This window comes from Carettochelys insculpta, chromosome 1, assembly GCF_033958435.1.
Source record: "Carettochelys insculpta isolate YL-2023 chromosome 1, ASM3395843v1, whole genome shotgun sequence".
Taxonomy (NCBI): domain Eukaryota; kingdom Metazoa; phylum Chordata; order Testudines; family Carettochelyidae; genus Carettochelys; species Carettochelys insculpta.
Window position 1 is genome coordinate 285,274,714 of NC_134137.1, and position 19,420 is coordinate 285,294,133.

General features: G+C 42.0%; 1 protein-coding gene across 4 annotated transcripts in view; it reads right to left on the reverse strand.

The window, feature by feature from the left end:
• Window positions 1-12,570, reverse strand: part of IFT56 (intraflagellar transport 56) — a 106,560-nt gene extending 93,990 nt beyond the window's left edge. The window contains exons 1-4 of one of the 4 annotated variants that reach the window (XR_012647716.1): window positions 12,262-12,570; window positions 12,009-12,146; window positions 9,437-9,529; window positions 1,341-1,455 (exon numbers count right to left, since the gene is read on the reverse strand). Coding sequence is in view for 2 of the 4 variants with exons in the window: in XM_075010595.1 (XP_074866696.1) it covers window positions 1,341-1,455; window positions 9,437-9,529; window positions 12,009-12,146; window positions 12,262-12,264 (349 nt within the window). In the remaining 2 variants the exon portion in view is untranslated. Of the gene's footprint in view, window positions 1-1,340; window positions 1,456-9,436; window positions 9,530-12,008; window positions 12,147-12,261 lie in introns of those variants that run through there. The other 3 variants (XM_075010604.1, XM_075010595.1, XM_075010613.1) reach the window with 3 other exon arrangements.
• Window positions 12,571-19,420: the final 6,850 nt, after the last annotated feature.

The window sequence follows — 19,420 nt, forward strand, 5'->3', positions numbered from 1 at the left end:
ACCTCTACAATTGCTTAGTCTCTTTTTTCTCCTCAGAAGTTTTGACTGTACAGATCAGAAAGTGACATGGGAAGTGTTGGAGTCATACAGCATGGATAGCAGATTGATACGGTTGCTGAACAATATCAATGATAATGCAGAGGCAGAGGTGAGAACATGCGGAGAGAGGAGAAGTTGGTTTAGAACGAGTAGATGTACAAGAAAAGGAGATCCGATATCACCAAGTATCTTCATCACACACCTAGAAAGAGTGATGGACAAGATCAAGGAAGAGGCAGAAAGGACATCTGTATGGAATGACAATTAACTTGAAGTTCATGGATGACATAGTTATTACTGAAGAAGATGAAGAGAAGCTAGGAAGAATGGTGCAGATGCTAAACGAGGAAGGGAAGCAGTACGGATTCGTTATGAACACTGATAAAACAAAAACAGTAGTATTTGGAGATAAAGAAATAGGAAGGAAAATCAGCGCAGATAGGATCAAACTAGGGTGGGGAAGTTTCCCCAGGAGTCAGGATTTCTAAATCTCTTATCAGTTTTGTTGCTCTTTTCTGGACTCTCTCCAGTCTGTCTATCTTTCTTACAGCATCACACCCAAAATCTGGAAACAACACTCAAGATGAAGTTTCACCAATGCCAAGTATAAAAGGACCATTACTTCCTGTGCCTATATACAATACTCCTGTTAATACTTCTCAGAATAGCTGCCATTTTTGAAACTATCCTATTTTTGACTCATCTTCAATTTGTGATCCAACATACTTTCTAGGTTCTTTTGTGCATTACTACTACACAACCAGCTATTCCCAATTTTGTATTTATGCATTTGATGTTTCCTTGTTAAGTACTGTACTTAGTGCTCTTTACTGAACTTTCATCTTGTTGATTTCAGACCAGCTCTCCAACATATCATGGCCATTTTGCATTCTAATAGTCACTGAAGTGCCTGTAACTCCTAGTTTGGCGTTACCCGAAAATTTTATACGCATTCTCTCCATTCCATTATCCAAGTCATCAGGATCAATTTATTCTTTACAGATGATCTTGATTCCAGATATCACCTGCCCAAGGCTTTCTTACAGAGCATGGGATATTACAACCTTCTTGTTAAATAAAAATAGCTTTGAACACAAGTTTAGAATAGAATCACTGGGCTAGAAGGGATCACAAAGGTTATCTACTCTCATCCACTGCCAAAATGTAAGATAAATTAGTTTTTGGCATTCTTTTTCAGATCTCGTATTCCAAAAGCATAAAATACCTTCTGTAGAATACATAGTAAGGATTTTTAAGTCACCAAAACTTCCACCACAGTTAATTCAAGAACCACATCTCACCTTTCAATCCTGCCTGTTCAGCTTGTGTATACATCCCCAAGAGGAAGTATGTGCACGCTAGGTTCACCCAGACGTCAGGGTTGCAACCCGATTGCTTGCTCAAAGCCTCATATACCTGAAAGACAGAGTTTCTGAGATACTTTTTTTTCTGTGCTAAGCCCAGACACTTGACAGCAAGATAACCATTATGTAGAGTAGAGGTTTCAAAGCATTTCTTAACTGTGTACTCTGTTTCAGGTCTACTGGTTGTCTGTATACCACATTCCTTTTCAGCACCAATACTTAGTGTGTTCTTTTTAACACTACCTGTCTTTAGCCATCTGTCCATATTTCACTGCTACATACAAATGTAGTTATAGTGTGACATACACAACTGAAAAAAACCCTCTCAGTTCTAAGCTCACTTAGACTAGATCAGTGGTTCTCAACCCTGGGTATGCAGAGCTCTTCCAGAGTCTACATTAACTCAGTGTTTCTCAACCTTTCTATGAATAAAAAATGGACTTATTTTATGTTCATCTATTTTTATCTATTGTTTTTGCACAATCCTAAGTAAAGGGCAAGTTTATTGCCTACAGGCAACTTATTCCAACCAACCTGTTACAATTAAGTTGTTTAAACAAAGGTGTTGCAATGGTAGAAAAAAAATTGTGTGCTTGAAAATTGTAGGTACTGGGGGTACTTATAAATTTTTTTTAAAAGGGCTACTGTGTAAAGTTGAGAAACACTGGACTAGATAATTGCTGGGAAACTGAACATGCACTGTACAGTGATGGAAGTGAGGGCTCTACTTGTCAGCATTCCTGAGTATTTGTTCTCACCAGTATATTTTGAAGTAAATTAAACCATATTTTACACAGCAAATTCTCACAGTTTTACAACTTTTTCTGAGTAACTTTTTATGAAAATCAATTAAATAATAAAATCCACTATTATGCAATTTCTCCTGTGTACCTCCAGAGATATCTCGCATGCCACAAGAAGAACACATACCACAGCTTGGGAACCCCGGATGCAGACAATATTACTTCCCTTTCTGATACTAGACGCAATGTTACCAAATCAGCCAGTTTTTTCCAAAATACAAAAAAGGTAAGTGAATTGTATGAACCACCTTTGGGACAGGAATTTGAAGGCATAATGCAGGAAAGGAGAGAGGAAATCATAAAAAATTAAAGAAATGCATATATCTGACAAACAAAAGGGACCTGGAGGGAAGACTGATAGAAGAGGAGGACAACAAGAAGTTCTGTGGTACCTTATAGACTAAGATATTTTGGAGCACAAGCTTTCATGGGTAAAGAGCCACTTCATCAGATGCAAGAGGAGGAGGGTCATCCATGGAACAATGCAGACACAAGGCAAAGAAAAGCGACTGGCTAATGGTGGTGAAATTGAGTTGAGTAACAGGTTTACAGCACAAGGGAACAAAGAAGAAACAAGCAAAGCTAGGGTGACAAAGCTGAAAAGGGAAGCCACGCCCTGCAGAAGAGAGGAAGACATAAGGCAGATAACCAAGGAAAAATAAGAGAGCGTAAGACAGACCAGGAAGAGACATAGCTACATGATCAGAGTCTGAATGAATTGATTATGCTAGGCTGTGTAAATCAATTAAAGAAGCCAGGTGATCTTCAGCAGAATACTTTTCCTTAGAGAAGGGTGACAAGATAACCATGGTCAGCAGATGGCTCAAGGATTTGTGATATGAGGAAGATTCTGGGATGACTGACCACTGGGAAGCATTCACAGAAGATTTTTCTTGACAGACTCCACTTAAGCAGCTGGGGAGTTAACCATGGGAGATCAAGACTAACACAAGTGATAGGAAGGGCTTAAATGGGAGATGTTGGAGACAGTTGAGAGGTGTGGTTTTTTTTGTTTGTTTTTTTTTTTAAACTTCCATGTCTGGCTTCACAACATAGGACAAGAAAAATCAATGGAATAACAATGCAGTAAGGCATAAAAGAACACCCGAAGGTAACAGTATGACCAGCAAGAAGAAAAGTACAAATACTAAATGAAATCTCTTAATGAAAGTACTAGCTGGATTAGTTATAGTAACTTGGAGATAATCTAAGGAAAAATCTGACATGATTATACAAGAATATAAGGGATCTGGGCAATAAAATAGAGAAATTGGAGCTATTGGTGAAGTCAAACTGGATTCTGTAAGGATAACAGAAACATGGTGGAATAGTAAAGATGATTTGCATACAGGTATTGAAGAGTGTGCTTTTTAGGAAAGGCAAACCAGAACACTTCAGTTAGCTCTATGATTATCTCAAAAATAATCACTGTTAAAAATGAATCATGATTAATCAGTTTTAATTGCAAGGTTAAACAATAGAATACTTATTGAAATGTATTAAATATTTGGATTTTTTCCTACATTTTCAAATATATTTAATGACAACACAGTGTAAAGTGCTCATTTTAATTTTATTACAAATATTTGCAGTGCAAAAATTAGAAAAATAGCATTTTCCCTTTCTCTCATACTTCTGTAATGCAATCTCTTTATCATGAAAGTACAACTTACAACTGTAGATTTTTTTTATAACTGTACTCAAAACCAAAGCAATGTAAAACTCTAGACCATACAAGTCCACTTAATTCTAATTCTTGTTCAGCCAGTCACTCAGACAAACTAGTTTGTTCCCATTTGCACCAGATAATGTTGCCATCTTCTTATTTACAACATCACTTTAAAGTGAGAATGGGCATTCACATGACACTTGTGTCCTGCACTGGAAAGTATTAATGTGCCAGGTATACTAAACATTCATATGCACTATCACATTTCAGCCAACATACCTGGGGACATTCTTCCATGGTGATGATCCTTGTTAAAAATAATGCATTAATTAAATCTTGACTGAATTACTTGGGGGCAAATAACATGTCTCTTGCTCCATTTTATCTGCATTTTGCCATGTATTTCATGTTACAGCAGTCTCAAATTATGACCCAGAACATGTGGTTCATTTTAATAAACACTGTCACTGCAGATTTTACAAAATGCAAAGAAGATACCAATGGAAAAGTCAAAGATTTAGACAATGCCAAGTTTAAGAATAGGATGTGCCTTCCAAAATCTGAGAGGGATGAGGCTTGGTGCATGCTTTCAAAGTCTTAAAAGAGCAACATTCTAACACAAACTACAGAATGCAAACCACCAAAAGAGCAAATCAACTTTCTGCTGGTGGCATCTGATTCAGTTGATGAAAATGAACATGTGTCAGTTTGCACTGCTCTGGATTATTATTGAGTGGAACTATCATCTGAAGGGACACGTCTTCGGGAACGGTGGTTGAGGTATGAAGGGACATATGAATCTTTAGTGCAGTGGTTGTTAACCTGGGGTACACACACCACCTGCAGCTGCATGATGCCCTTTCTGAGGGTACAAAACCTGCCAGATTTTTTTTAGAAGGTAAATCATCAAAAACACAAATTAATCAGAGGCACATAAGTACAACTACTTTGTTTAATCAAACCTATGTATTTATTAGCATTATACTTCTTTTAATGATTCATGTAATATACAAACAAAACGCTCAAGCTTTTAAGCTAATGGAGTGAAATTATCTTGCTACAAAATACAGTGTACCGCCACATCAGCGGGTATTTCTTGACATGTGCAGATGATGGTGTGGAAGCACAGCAGCTTTGGTAGAATTCAGTGAGCTACTAAGTGTTAGCATGTCAGTTACAGTTTATTTCCACAGCAAAACTCTGCACCATCTCTGAGTAGTACTTGCGTATTTTTGTATGCCTACTGTACTATTATTTGTGGTAATAACTACTTTACATATATTTAATATGCATTTAAAAGTGTAGCAGTCCCCTTTATCTCCCTTTTTGATAAGGAATGCAAGAACATACTTGATTTTTGATAAGGGGTCTGAGATCATATTTTTGAGAACCAGCGGGGGGCGGGCCACAGTAAGGTTAAGAACGACTAGTTTAGCACATCAGGTATGTAAATATCTTGCAACATGGGCTACAATAGTGCCATGCAAGCACCTGTTCCTGCTTTCAACTCTCATTGTAAATGAGAAACAGGCAGCGCTATCTCCTGCAAATGTGAATACGCTTCTTTGAGAAAGAAGCTAAAGTAGAAGAAATGAGAGGATTAACAAGAAGTAGAACTGAGAGGACTAACAGACTCTAAAGTTTTATTGTTTTATATAATTCGACATCTGTAAAGTTCATGACAAAGAGATTGCATTACATTACCCGTATGAGGTGAATTGAAAAACATTTGTTTTCCACTGCACAAATATTTGTAATATAAAGTGTCCACTGTACTCTTCATGTCCAATGTTCTAACAGAAATCAATAAATTTTAAAATGGAGAAAACATCCAAAATATTGAAATAAATGGTATGCTATTATTAGCAGTGTGATTAATCATGCACTTTATCATGGTTAATTTTTTAATTGCTTGACAGACATAATAAAGGTATAAGTGATGGAACAGTTGTGTATCTCAATGATAAACTGTACAGAAACTGGCTATGACAGCATGAACAAAACAGAATGCATCTGAGTCAAAAGCATATGGGGAAGGATTGTGAAAGATGGTCTGTGGGATAATGTTACATCCACTTATAGACCCCCAAGATTGGACTGAGATGCGGCTAGAGATTTCTAATAATATTATGAAAGATCAATATTACCAAAAGCAGTTTCATAATAGGAGATTAAGTTCCTGAACGTAGAATGGTAAGTAGAATATTCAGTATATTATATAGTCCAGCTGCCCATATACTAGGGAAGGGGGAAGCCCAGCCCTCTTCCCCCCACATACACAGAGGGAAAGGGGGAGCTCAGCCACCTATCCATGCAGAGGGAAGTGGGGAGCCCAGCCACTCATACACATGCAGCCCCAGAGGGAAGTGGGGAGCACAGCCATGCATGCATACACACCAAAAGGAAGGGCGAAGTCCAGCCATAGAGCCAAAGGGAAGAGGAAAGCCCAGCTACCTACCTACACACTAGGGAAGGAAGAATCCCTGGCCAGCCACACACATGAACACACTGCTACTCACCCAGCTTGGAAGGGGGCCTAAAGGCTGAGTGCTCTCAGCCCTGCCCCTTCTGTCCTCACCTCCACACTCCTCCTCCCACCTTGCCCTGGTGCCTGGCATGGCTGTCAGTCCCACTACCCCCACACTCCTGCCAAAGGCTGAAATGACAATCCTGGGTAAATGGCTTGAGTTGGGATCACTGAAATGTTCTTTAGTTACATCCAGAAATTATGTGTATAGAGATGAACAGATACTCAGTAAAACAACAGACTTCTCTACATGTGCATAAAAATGCCAAGCCACTTCCCATTTTAAGTTAAAAGCTGGTTAGTGTGTATGTGTGTACGCAGACAGACCAGCTCCTAATGCCATTTTTAGCAAAGGGAAAATGAAATAAATACAAATACTGGCCCTTTTTAAGAAGACAGATTCAATAGTACCACCTGGTGGTGAAACAAATTTAGACAAACTGGATAAACCCTCAAGTTATGTGGGGGTTGTGTTCCTGTAACCCCCACGTAAGTCAAATTTTCATGCAAATCAGGGGGTAACAGGAACCAGGCTGCTGCCTGGTTCCCAGCTTTCCTGGGCTTGCAGGAGCCAAGAAACTAACCAGCCTTGTTCCCACCTCCCCACCACTTGCGGGACCTGGTCAGTTTCCTGGGTCCCGCAAGCAGCGGGGAGACAGGAACAAAGCAGGAGCTTAGTTTCCAGCTCCTGACTGTTTGCAGGAACTTGAAAACTGACCAGCTCACGTCTGATTAGTTTCCTGGTTCCTGCCAGTGCAGGGCAGTGTTTGGAATTGGTAGATCTCAGCTTTTTCCATCACCTTAAATAAATTGGCTTAGCTACAGGTAAGGGGTGGTCAATAAATTTTGCAGTGGGCCTACTCCATGAATTTTCGTAAGTGGTCAGTGGCTGCATTCTTCAGTGATATTACTGGAGGGCGATGGGGACAGAGTTCAGGTGCAGGGAGGAGTCCTTTTGTGTTGAATACTTTTTTAAGGCTTATATTACTACAGGGAAAGCTGGGATGGTTTTTAATTTGAACACTGTCTTGGATGCAAGAGTAAAAGAGGACCTGACACACCAGTAAATAAAACTACAGTAAACCCTGGAGCTGGTCTGTTTCCTTGATCCCCCAAACAGTAGGGAGCTAGGAACCAGGCAGCAGCCTGGCTCCAGACTCCCTTTCACTTGCAGAGCCAGGAAACTGACCAGGGAAGCTGCCTTGGTCAGTTTCCCAGCTCTGCAAGCAGAGAGGAGCCAGCCTGCCACCTGGTTCCCAACTCCCTGCCACTCCCGAGACTGAGAAAACGGTCCTGTCAGGGGCAGCAGTCGCATTAACCCAAGTTGCACATATCTTAATAACAACTCAAGAGAATCAATCAAGTGAGATATTTCCACCTGCTCCTAATTTTTGTTTGCTGTTCATCGTTCCAAAATAAGGATAAGATGAAATAGCGTGAAGAATCTTACAAAAATATTCAGAGATGGTTGGGAAGGTAGCTCCATCCCAAGTCTAGAAATCATTTTAACCATGTATGTTTTAGCAAAAATGGCCGCTTAACTCTATAAGGGAAAAAATCATCATAGTCCACAGTATGCACCTCTAAAACTATGGAGGAATGTTTTTTCCCTTATGATTCTTGCTTCTATGACTTCACTTCTTTAGTATTTTTCCCAGGGCTTAAAGGGAGGTGCGAGAATGGTAGACTACAAAAAACTTTAATAGGCAGTGAATGCGCATTTCCTACTGGCACAAAGCAAGACAGCCAATAGAAATAGACTTAAATTTTGCTAGATGTCCAGGGAGCCATATGTGGGCAAACCTGAGAATACAAATTCTATTTCCTAATGGGAGGGGCATAAGGGTTATTGGGATAATAGTGGAGATCAGAAAGCAGTATGCCATAGGAGCACCTTCTTACCCAAAAGGGGTAAAATAGGCACCATGATGAAAGCAATATGATGATCTATAGATTGTTTAAACAAACTTACTTTCTAATAATCTTGAAATCTCTTTGGGGTAAGAAGGAGGTTTTATTTCTGTAAATTATGCAGACACCGGAAAATTCATGGAAAAGCAACAAAATCATTTATGAGGCTACAGGGACAAAGAAATAAACAACTTAAAGAAATTAAATATGTAGCATTAGCACTTCGCATCACAATCGTATGATCCTTTTTGACCTGAATGGGTACTTGGAGTTCAGGACTCTAGTGAGGTTCTTGTTGGAAATCCTGAAGGTGAAATCTCATACTTCCTGTATAAATTCCTTGTAAATAAACATTATTTCCCCAAAGTCCCCTTTTTCTGAATGCAGGATCAACCAAAAACAAAAAGAGGAGGGTTTTGTTTTTTTTTTCAATTTACAGGCCCACGCCTCTTCCCAGACAGCATCCCAGAACCTCTTCAAATTTTTTTCTCAGGGGTCTCACTGTGGTTTTACACTTCTGCTTGGATTTCTCCAGGTTGTCTCTGGGTCTTTCTAGTTCTGTGCACTGGGGCATACATACACACACACATTCTACACAACAAAAACATTTAGCACGCACGCACACACACAGAAATACCATGCCCATACTGTCCAAAACTCTTCAGTAGGTTGCCTTTTATTTCAGGTGGGTGGCTGTGATAAATTTATCCTTAGAGTTATTTTAAGAGTATTCACACTCATCAACTGCAACAAGGTTTGAACACAGCCCATAACAATATGCCACCGAGCTCATAACAGCTTTCCACATATTATTTTCTGAGGGTGTACACACAAAAAGGAAATTAATATTAGAACAACCATCATGACATTTTAAAAAAGGACAATTTAGACTTTTTGGGAAAAGATTAACTAGGATACTGGACCAACACACTGTTTCAACGTGGAAACTCCTATTTCCCTAATCCAATTTTGTATAGTTTGCTTTACTGCTACTGGAGTTATACAGAAATGGCCCAACCCATTTCCCCCGCAGCACCAATAAAAGATTTTTTGTGTCTGCTGCCACCATGTTAGGGCAAAATCCTGGTTCCCTTCAGCAAGAAGCAGGATTTCTTCATCTCACCTCCAATGCTCTTTTGTAATCCCCCAGGTGAAAGGCACAGTATCCAATCCAGAGGTCAGTGTCTTCATCCTGTTCCCCTACATGACGCTTAAACTTCAAAGAAAAAGAAGGATTAAAAAGTGACACCATCTGTCAAGTTTTGTCAGTGTCTCACATGAAACAAATTCATTTATTAAAGTAATATTTGGATGTTTTCTGCAGGCTTGGCAACCCTGGACACTACAGTCAGGTGGTGTCAAGATCATGTTTTCAAGAAAGACAGCTTCTATCTAATCACAGGGATTCTATATGTAGGGAATGTGGCAGAAGGAATGCAGTGCTGCTGAAGGCTGGGAGGAATGAGTCTCCCAGAGGTCATCTGCATAAGAATGCAAAAGGTGTGCATGTGTGATACCTTTTCAGGCAAAGCCTAATGGGTAGCAAGTAAGCCATGAGATTTGGTCTATTGTAAACATGTAGTTGTAAAATCACAATTTAAGCTGACAATGCGAGAGTTGTGAAATCTCACCAATGCTCTGGGTTGTTGTGGGGGACAGGGCAGTTGCCTTAGCTGTGTAAAACATTGATTACACAGGGCTTCCGGATTTAAAGCATTGTGAGAGAGAGGGGAGGGGTACTGGTTGAGCCAGCTTGCTGAGTGCCTTGGCCCTGCCTGTGCCTTGGCCAGCTACGAGTTCAGCCTACAGTACCGATCGGGCAGAAGCAACATTGACGCCGATGCATTGTCACGACGCCCACAGCCACCAGAGATTGCTGAAATTCCTCTAGATGAAGTAAGAGCCATTTGCAATGGAAGTTATCACAAGCCCCAGGCCCCTGAGAGTTGCATTGCTAAAACTCTAGGTTTACCACCCGAGAGTGTGCCGTCGGCCTCTGTGAACTATATTGCGTTGAATCAATCGCCATTGCCTAGGCTCAATGCAGCGGACTGGCAAAAAGCCCAGTTGCAAGATGCCGACATCCGTGACACCCTACTCGCAAAAAGAAAGGGGCAAGACCCTCGAACCATTGTTCCCTCCACTCCGGGAAGTAAAATACTACTAAGGAAGTGGAACAAACTGAGACTGATACAAGGCGTGCTGCACCGGGTCACCGTAGATCCATTGCAAAATCAACGAACACAACTGGTACTACCGACCGAGTACAGGGTTCTGGCCATAAGGGCTCTGCATAATGATTTCGGACATTTGGGTATGGAAAGAACACTTAAGCTTCTCCGTAATAGGTTCTATTGGCCCCGGATGGCTGAGAATGTACGCAGGAAATGTAAGACGTGTGCTCAATGTGTTCAACGCAAAACTCTGCCCACTAGAGCAGCCTATCTGCAAAGCATCACGACCAGCAAACCCTTGGACCTGGTATGCATTGACTTCTTGTCTCTGGAGCTGGATAGGAAGAATATTGAAAACATCTTAGTGGTAACTGATCACTTTACCCGATACGCTCAGGCCTACCCCACACGGGACCAGAGAGCCACCACTGTGGCACGGGTATTGTGGGAAAAGTACTTCTCAGTGTTTGGACTCCCAACTCGGATACACTCTAACCAAGGGCAAGACTTTGAAAGTCAACTCTTAAAGGAGGTGCAAAGAGTGGCAGGAATAAAGAAGTCCAGGACAACCCCTTACCACCCGCAAGGGGACCCTCAGCCAAAACGGTTTAACCGAACCTTATTGGATATGCTGGGGACATTGCGCCCGGAGCAGAAAGCGGCCTGAAGTCAACATGTTGCTTTTTTGGTGCATGCCTACAATGCCACAAAGAATGATGCTACGGGAACCACCCCGTATTTGCTAATGTTTGGACAAGAGCCCAAACTACCAATAGACTTGTGTTTCGGGGTGTCAGGGGATGGGGAAGGCTATAAGACACATTTGCAGTATGTTTCCCGACTAAAGGAAAAGCTGCGGGATGCCTACCGTTTGGCTACGGCAGCTGGCCTGTCCCCCACAACAACCCAGAGCATTGGTGAAATTTCACAACTCTCGCATTGTCAGCTTAAATTGTGATTTTACAACTACATGTTTACAATAGACCAGATCTCATGGCTTACTTGCTACCCATTAGGCTTTGCCTGAAAAGGTATCACACATGCACACCTTTTGCATTCTTATGCAGATGACCTCTGGGAGACTCATTCCTCCCAGCCTTCAGCAGCACTGCATTCCTTCTGCCACATTCCCTACATCTATAAATAGCTGAAAGCTACAAAGGTAAAGGAGAGCAAGCGCTTATTCAGGCTGGTGCAGAGAACATAACTAGTTGGTAAGAAAGACCAGAGAAACCAAATTCCGTGGAATCACTGGAGCTTTTTTCCAAAGGAGGAGCTCTACTGGAATTGGGAAGAGCGCCAGTAGGTCTGGAACTGGGAACAGTCTCCTCACCCCAGTCACTGGGAGAAGAGCCTGGGCAAGGTCGGGGGGCTGCGCTCTGGGCACCAATCCTGCACTGGTCGGGACCGGCGGGGGGGAGGGGGCTGGACCCGATTACCTGTGGCCCCTCCCACTCTCACCCCGGCTGCACGGGCGAAGTTAGCCAGCGCCGGGCACCCGCGGTGAACCCCCCCGCTTACTTCCAGCAGGGCGATGGCGCCGGTGAAGTCCCTCTGGGCCAGCAGATCCTGCAGCTGCGGGACTTTCTTGCCTTTCTTCTTCCGTTTGTCGCCCTGCAGCGGGACGCCCCCCACGGCCGGCTTGGCCCTGGAGAGCATCTGGACGGGACAGAAAGAAGAGAGGAGCCGGGGTCAGCGCGGGAAGGGGGAGTCTCAGACCTCCCCTCTCCTGCGCCCCCAAACTCCGACCCGCCTCGGCCGGCGCCTCCCTCACCATCTTGCCCTTGGGCTCCTGGCTTCTCCAACGCCTCCGTTACCGTGGCAACGCCGCGGGGGGGGGAGGCAGGATGGAGTAAATGAGACACGGAATAGGGCCCGCCTGGAACTCCCGTCCCTGCTCACAGTTCCGGTTCCGACTCAGCGGCTCGTGCGGTCGCGGACCCGCTGGAGTCTCCAGGGGGAGGAACAGCAACGTAGGGTCCTGTGGCACCTTGTAGAGTAACAGAAACGTTTTGAGCATGAGCGTTCGTGAGCACAGACTCACTTCAGCAGATGTTGGTCTTTCTGTTAGTCTGTAAGGTGCCACAGGACCCTTCGTTGCTGTTACAGATCCAGACTAACACGGACACCCCTCCGATACAGGAGGAGGAAGGAGTTTGAACGGATCATTTCCGGTGGGGCTGGCGCTTAGCTCCACAGCAACCCCAGCAGTTGGGCGTAATTTTACCGCCGCAGTATTTGATTGTTTGGCTCATGTCCCAGTTGGTGTGGACAAGCGACTGTGAGTTTTTTATTTGGAATACAGGTCATGGAGACAAGCTTGAAACCAGGTCTCAGCTAAGGCTGAACAGTCAGGAAAGCGAAGAGAACAGAGTTTGGTGCCTGACTCATGTTTTTTCCAGTGCCTGCGTTTGGCAACAGCGTGATTGTGCAGCAGAAAACTTGGTGCTCTGGTGCTTTTGTCGGGGGAGAACATGGTACCATCCTTTGACCATATGAACAGGAACCTTACACAGGCTAGACCATTACATTAAACATCAGAACAAAAGAAGCTACTGATTTTCATCTTTGGGAACAAATGATTGAGTGGTGACATCATATCACAGATCAGCATATAGTATGTGATGGATGCACTCTTCTGCACCATCACTGTGCATTGATCTTTACAGACAACTCCACTGAGGAGTTCCTCCCCCAAAAGGCCTATTAACTCTTGCCCAATAACAGGAAGGAAAACAGGGTACAGCAATTGAAGGGGGATTGTCAATGATTTATAGATTGTCCTCATCCTCAGAAGAAGCCTGCACAAAACTTTCATAAGATGTGTCTGGAAGCTTAAATTCTTAGCTATGCTAGGCATTAAAATCATGGATGTTTAATTTATGTATTATTAAAACAGTATAAGAGAAGTGCAGGGGCACAATCTAAAATGGTCTCTTGAAATATGTGTTAACTATTTATGCTAAAAAGTCTATTCCATCTTGAATTCAGCTGTGACACTTAAGCTTTGCGTACACTACACATCTTTAGCAGCACGGCCGTTTGCTCTTTTATTTCTTTGTTGACATTTTTGCGGACAAAATACAGGTTGAACTTCTGTAATCTGGAATTTGGCCTCCCATTGTCCAGGATATTCTTTTGTCTGGCACCAGTCAGGTCCTAATCGTGCCAGATGAGAGAGGTTCAGCTTGTACTTCTATCCCCAAAGAGTGGGGCATGTTCTCAACAAGAGACTGTGCCTGTTGACAACTCTGTTTAAATTTGCACTTACAATGGCAAAAGTTTTGACATTTGGGAGTGGGAAAGGTTAAGCACCTGTGAACAACAAAAGTTATGTCCCTCAATTACCAGTGTAGACAAAGCCTAAGTTTTTCAGACTTGAAGAAGAGCTCTATGTAAGCTCAAAAGCTTTTCTCACCAAGCAACAGAAATTGGTCCAAAAAGATATGTCACCACATTGTCTCTCCAATACCCTAGGATCAACATGGCTTCTTCAACACTGTACTAGATATGGACATTTTGCAGTTGTTTACTACGCCAAAGCAGCCAGGGAATTAACACATATTGCCTACAAACAAAACCCTTTGCTTCTGGGATCTATCATATCATACAGCATGGAGGCTTCTTGGAGAGTGAAGCTGAATATTGATGGAAAGATTAGTGACTTTAAAATGACCGTGAATCAATCATCTAATCTGCAGCCCATCCCAGAGCTGAAGTCATCTGACACAGACCTGGCTAGTCCAGAAGGTACTCTGAAGCAGGTGGACCAGAGAAATAACTTACAAAGACCAATAGTATGGTGTCTGCCAATGACAGTAGTTGTACAGAAAAGTGGAAAATATGAAATCTGCAAGGATCTTAAAAACTTAATGAAGCAATTATGAGAGAAAAATCTATTTCCCCAACTGTGAGTGACTTTCCAAAACAAAAGGAGCTAAATTTGTCACCCAAACTGGATGCCTCAAGCCAACTTTAGCAAATTCCTTTAGCCAAAGAAAGTGCTAAACTGACTACATTTATTACACCTGTTGGGAGATTTTGCTTTCAAAGTTTGCCTTTGGGGATTACCAGTTTGCAATTAAAAGTTTCCAAAGAAAGAAGGTAGAACTGTTAATAAAAACACATGGAGAAGTAGTTTGCATGGGCTGTGTTTTAATATATGGATCCTCAGTGGAAGAACACAATAAAACCCTCAACAAAGTCATAGGCCTAACCAGTCCAGACTAAAGTTCAAGAAGGAAAAGCATGTTTTCCGTCTATCACAAATTGAGTTTTTGGGACAGTCAATACAGAAAGATTAAATCAGTCCAAACCCTGAGAAAGTAAAAGGAATTTGAGAATAGAATGCGCTGACAACATACCATGTACCATAACTGAAACACATATTGGACATGGTAAATTACCTTGGTTGATATCAAAAATACCTTTCTATAGTGACAAAATCACAGCATGAACTGTCCAATGCATCTTGGCTATGGGGTTAAGACATTGCTATCAAAAAGGCAAAATAAATGATTTCTGCCACTCCAAACTCAAATACTATGATGTGAGCAAATCCAGAGTGGTCAATGTGGATTTAAACTCCTCTGTGGTGTAGGCGGTAAACTATTGCAACAAGACAGATCTGTATGGAAGCTAGTTGTGTTTTACTCTCGTGCTTTTACAGATGCAGAGAGAGACTGAAAACAAGGGCTTGGCAAGTGTATGATCAAGTGAGAAGTTTTACAAAACTTTTACATCTGTGTGGATGGGATTAATTTATGAGTATAACAGATCATAAAATGCTTGCATCCCTCATCAGTGAAACAGGTTTGGATCAAGCATTGCAGAGATGTTAATGTCTGTTGATAAGGTTAGTGTGATTTAACCCAACTGCTAAATAAGAGAAAAATTTGTTAGTCACAGACATGCTGTTGAAGAGCCTAGCATCACAATGTGACATCATCCAGGGTACAGTCTGAAGTATTGCATAGGTATGTTCCTTCAAACTCTAGCCTGGGATACATTTTACACTGCTTTGCTATATAAACATCACTCCTTGCCTGCTTATACAGCTTTCAGCATGGTGACAAGCATCAGAGGGTTAACTATGTTAGTCAGTATCCATAAAAACAATGAGGAGTACTGTGGCACCTTGAAGACTTAATAGATTTATTTAGGCATATGCTTTCAGGGGAAAACCCCACTCATTAGATACATGGAGTGGAAATTACAGAGGTAGGCATACTAGCACGTGAAAAGAAGGGAGTTACTTTACCAGTAGAGGACCAGTGCTAAGGAGGCCAATTCAGTCAGAGTAGATGTGGCCCATTTCCAATAATTGATGAGGAACTATGAATACCAAGAGAGAAAAATGCTTTTGTAGTGAGCCAGTCATGCCCAGTCCCTATTCATACCCAGATTAAAGTGTCAGATTTGCAAATGAATTACAGCTGTACAGTTTCTCTTTGAAGTCTTCTTTGTTGTTGTTGTTTCTGAAAGATTTTTAAATATGTCGCTGAATGTCCAGGGAGATTGAAGTGTCCACCAACCGATTTTTGTATGCTACCATTCTTGATGTCCCCATTTATTCTTTTGCATAGAGACTGTCCAGTTTGGCCAACATATATGGTAGAGAGGCATTGCTAGCATATCATGACATATATCACATTAGTAGATATTAAGGTGAATGAGCATCTTATGGTGAGTTTTTTGTGGTTAAGTCCTACAATAGTGTGGCTGGAGTAAATATGTGGGTGGACTTGGCAGCAGTGTTACAGAGATTCTTTGGTTAGTGTTTCTGTGTTGTACTGTTGTTTCATCAAAGGAATATTATAACACACCAGCCTTGTTATCCTAAATATAGTTTCCCACTCTTTTTTAATCCAAACACACTGAATAAGACAAAACAGTATGATACGTTTAATAACTACAGAAAGATGGATTTAAAATTATTACGAGTTATAATGCATAAAAGTCAGAATTGAGTACAATAGAAAATAAAAGTAAAATGTAAGCTAGTACATAATTTCATAAGTGAACTTAAAAGCAAAAGATTTTGTCTCACCATATGCTATAGTGAATTTCAAAGGCTGAGTCCTCTTTTCAGCCTGGAACTCCTACCCCTCTTGGTTCAAAATCTTTCAGATATTCATTGAGAACCTGAGCAAAGAGATGAGAGGAGTAGAGGTAAATTGGTAGCACAGTCTCTTATATCCTCCTTTCTTTGAGAATTACCCCAGCTGGGTTCCAGGTGATAAGCAGTCTCTTACAGACTGAGGTTTGAAACATTACTGTGATAGAAACTTGTTATTCACACTTTACTCCTGTCAGAGAATGGCAACTTGGAATGGTTGCTCCTCACCAGGAAGCAGAGGGGTTAAAGCAGGTTTGAGGGAGCCTGTGCAGAACCTTCCAATCAAAGAAGCATTCACTAAGCCATTCAAGAGATGGCTTATTGCACTAGCCGTCTGGAACCAACATGAGCCATATATGAAGGGCTGCCCAACAGAACAGAGAGCAATGTCTCCTGGGCCTGCTAGGAAGAAGGACTGGTGGCCTCAGAGCACCTTAGATAGAGCAGTGCTGGGCAGGGTAGCAAAATCTGATCACTGTCAGACTGAGACTCTGGAGGAAAGGCAGATAAGGTGCTAGAGCCATGCAGGTGGTGGCATAGGGAAAAGAGTAGCAGAGGAGTTGGAAATGGACAGAGGTAGCAGAGGAGTTGCTGCTGGCTATAGGGTGCCTGGGTCAGGACTCTGAGTAGACAGCAAGCCTGGTTCCCTTCCCGCCTACGCTCCATTTGCTGCTAAGGGCAGGGGCAAACTCTGGCTGCAGTTTGCCCCTGGAGCAGGGGTCTAGGCTGGTGACTGCCATTGAGGCAAGTGACTGGACTATAGGATGCCAGTCCACCCACAAAAGTGGGAGACAGTGGAGTGGACTGTGCTAAGAGGGCAGTGGCCAGAAGTGGACTCTGTAGTCTGGGGAGCAACAGGGGCCACAGAATAGTTGAGATAGCAGAGCAGGAATAATGGTGAGTGAGACACCACCGAGGGATGGTGTACTGAGAAAGCACTTGAGCTAATTCCCAGAACAACTAGCAAGAGGTACTGCAGTGATAAGTCCACCCCATTAAACCACTTAAGCAACTAACACATTAGTGTTCGAACATCGGGTTGGGGCCACTGTGTCTTCGTCCATGAAAAACTGGTTTCTGGGCTTTACCCATAATAACAATATATTTCAGAAACAATCATACAGTCGAATATCATAACATCATATATGGTGCTACTGCACAAATTTCTGTGGGGTAATAATGTTCAGCAGATTATGACTTTTCAAATGATACCTTACACGCAATATTTCCTCTAATTTTTTCAATCTGTGGGCAGAATAAATTTTATTATGTGCACCAAGGCATGTGGGGATGTCCACCACCAATAGAAACACATGCTGCCAGCCATGGGCACTCTGCTACTCAGCTGAGTGGCACTTGACTCTCTTCTGGTCAGCTGCCCAAGCCCTCAGCTTTCAAGGAACATTGCTCATAAGATGTTATTTGTAAATAGTTTGCCATGGGCTTGTAAAAGTATTGAACATGATAATGTAGACTGTCACACACTCACCTACTTGTGATCTCAAAAATGATGTAAAGACGTACTGATGCACACATACCAGTGTTAGAAAAGAGATTATAGCAGCTACAGAAAGCAACTTTGACAGACATGCAATTTCAGTAATTTCCAAATATATTAGGGCCAATTGGTCCAAGTATTTAAGGATATTAAGTAAGTAATAAGAGACTTCCCTGTGATACATAGACAATTTAGTAAATCAACTGGATTCAAGATTAATGTGAATGTACTGTAATTCCAAATGAAATAACAGAAGAAATATTAAATTTCATTGTGATTGGGTGGACTAGGCTCAAAAGCGCCTTCCTGGAGACCTCAGGGCTCTGCAACACTCATCCCAGGAAAGAAGCAGTAGGGAGGTTCTCCACGTAGGCTAGAGTGGGTGCAGGGAAACTGTCAGTCAAGGCTCAACAGCACCATATATGCAGAACAGCGCAAAAGGTACCATTTTGGGAGGGCGGGGTGTTTCAGCTGCACATCTGGAATGCTGCTTACTCTTCTTCCTTTTCCCCTCACTCTCAGGGAGTGAGAGGAAAGTAGTTTCGTCACTTACTCCTCTGCTCCCTCCCCTGGTTATTTGAGAGCTCTGGATAACCGAATGCCAGATATGAAAGAGTTTACTGTACACCATCAGGTTACTTAACTTTTCCATAAAATTCTTGCCTTTTTCAATTCCAAAGAGCCTTAATAATTCACCATTACCTTAGCTCCATTTGTCTTGAGCCCCAGTTATGAGGCCAAAAATGTGGACATTTCTAGTGCCAATTAGTTTCTTAATGCCCTCCTCCAAATTGGAGTAATAGGCCACATTTTCCCAGCAGACCTTTCCAGAATTATCAGAATTGTCTTTCCATCGAATGGTAACATCTACCACCACTGTGGTTTCCCCCTAACAAAAACAATACCAGGTTCACGCAAACAGCCAACTTCATTCTTTAAATACGTTTTCACTATCGCTTTCCATCCTAACTTACATATTTTATCAATAACCACAGCTAGTATCATATTATGTAATATTATGTCTTTTTAGCCAAGAATCTTCCATTTAGAAACATTGTCCAGATACATGCAGGACTGGTTTCTTAACCTTCCCACACCATTTACACATAGCCCTGCATTTAATTTCTCTCTCTAGTTAGTGACTCTTTGGAAGAAAAACATTAGCTCTTAATTGTAATGCAGCAATAAAGGACAAAGAATTTAACCATATGCAGTCTAATAAAAAAGAATGACTAATCAGGTCATTCTTAAAACACAGTAAGGTCTCAGAGTACAAGAATCCAGAGTAAGTGACCCCATTCTTACATGGCTGACCCC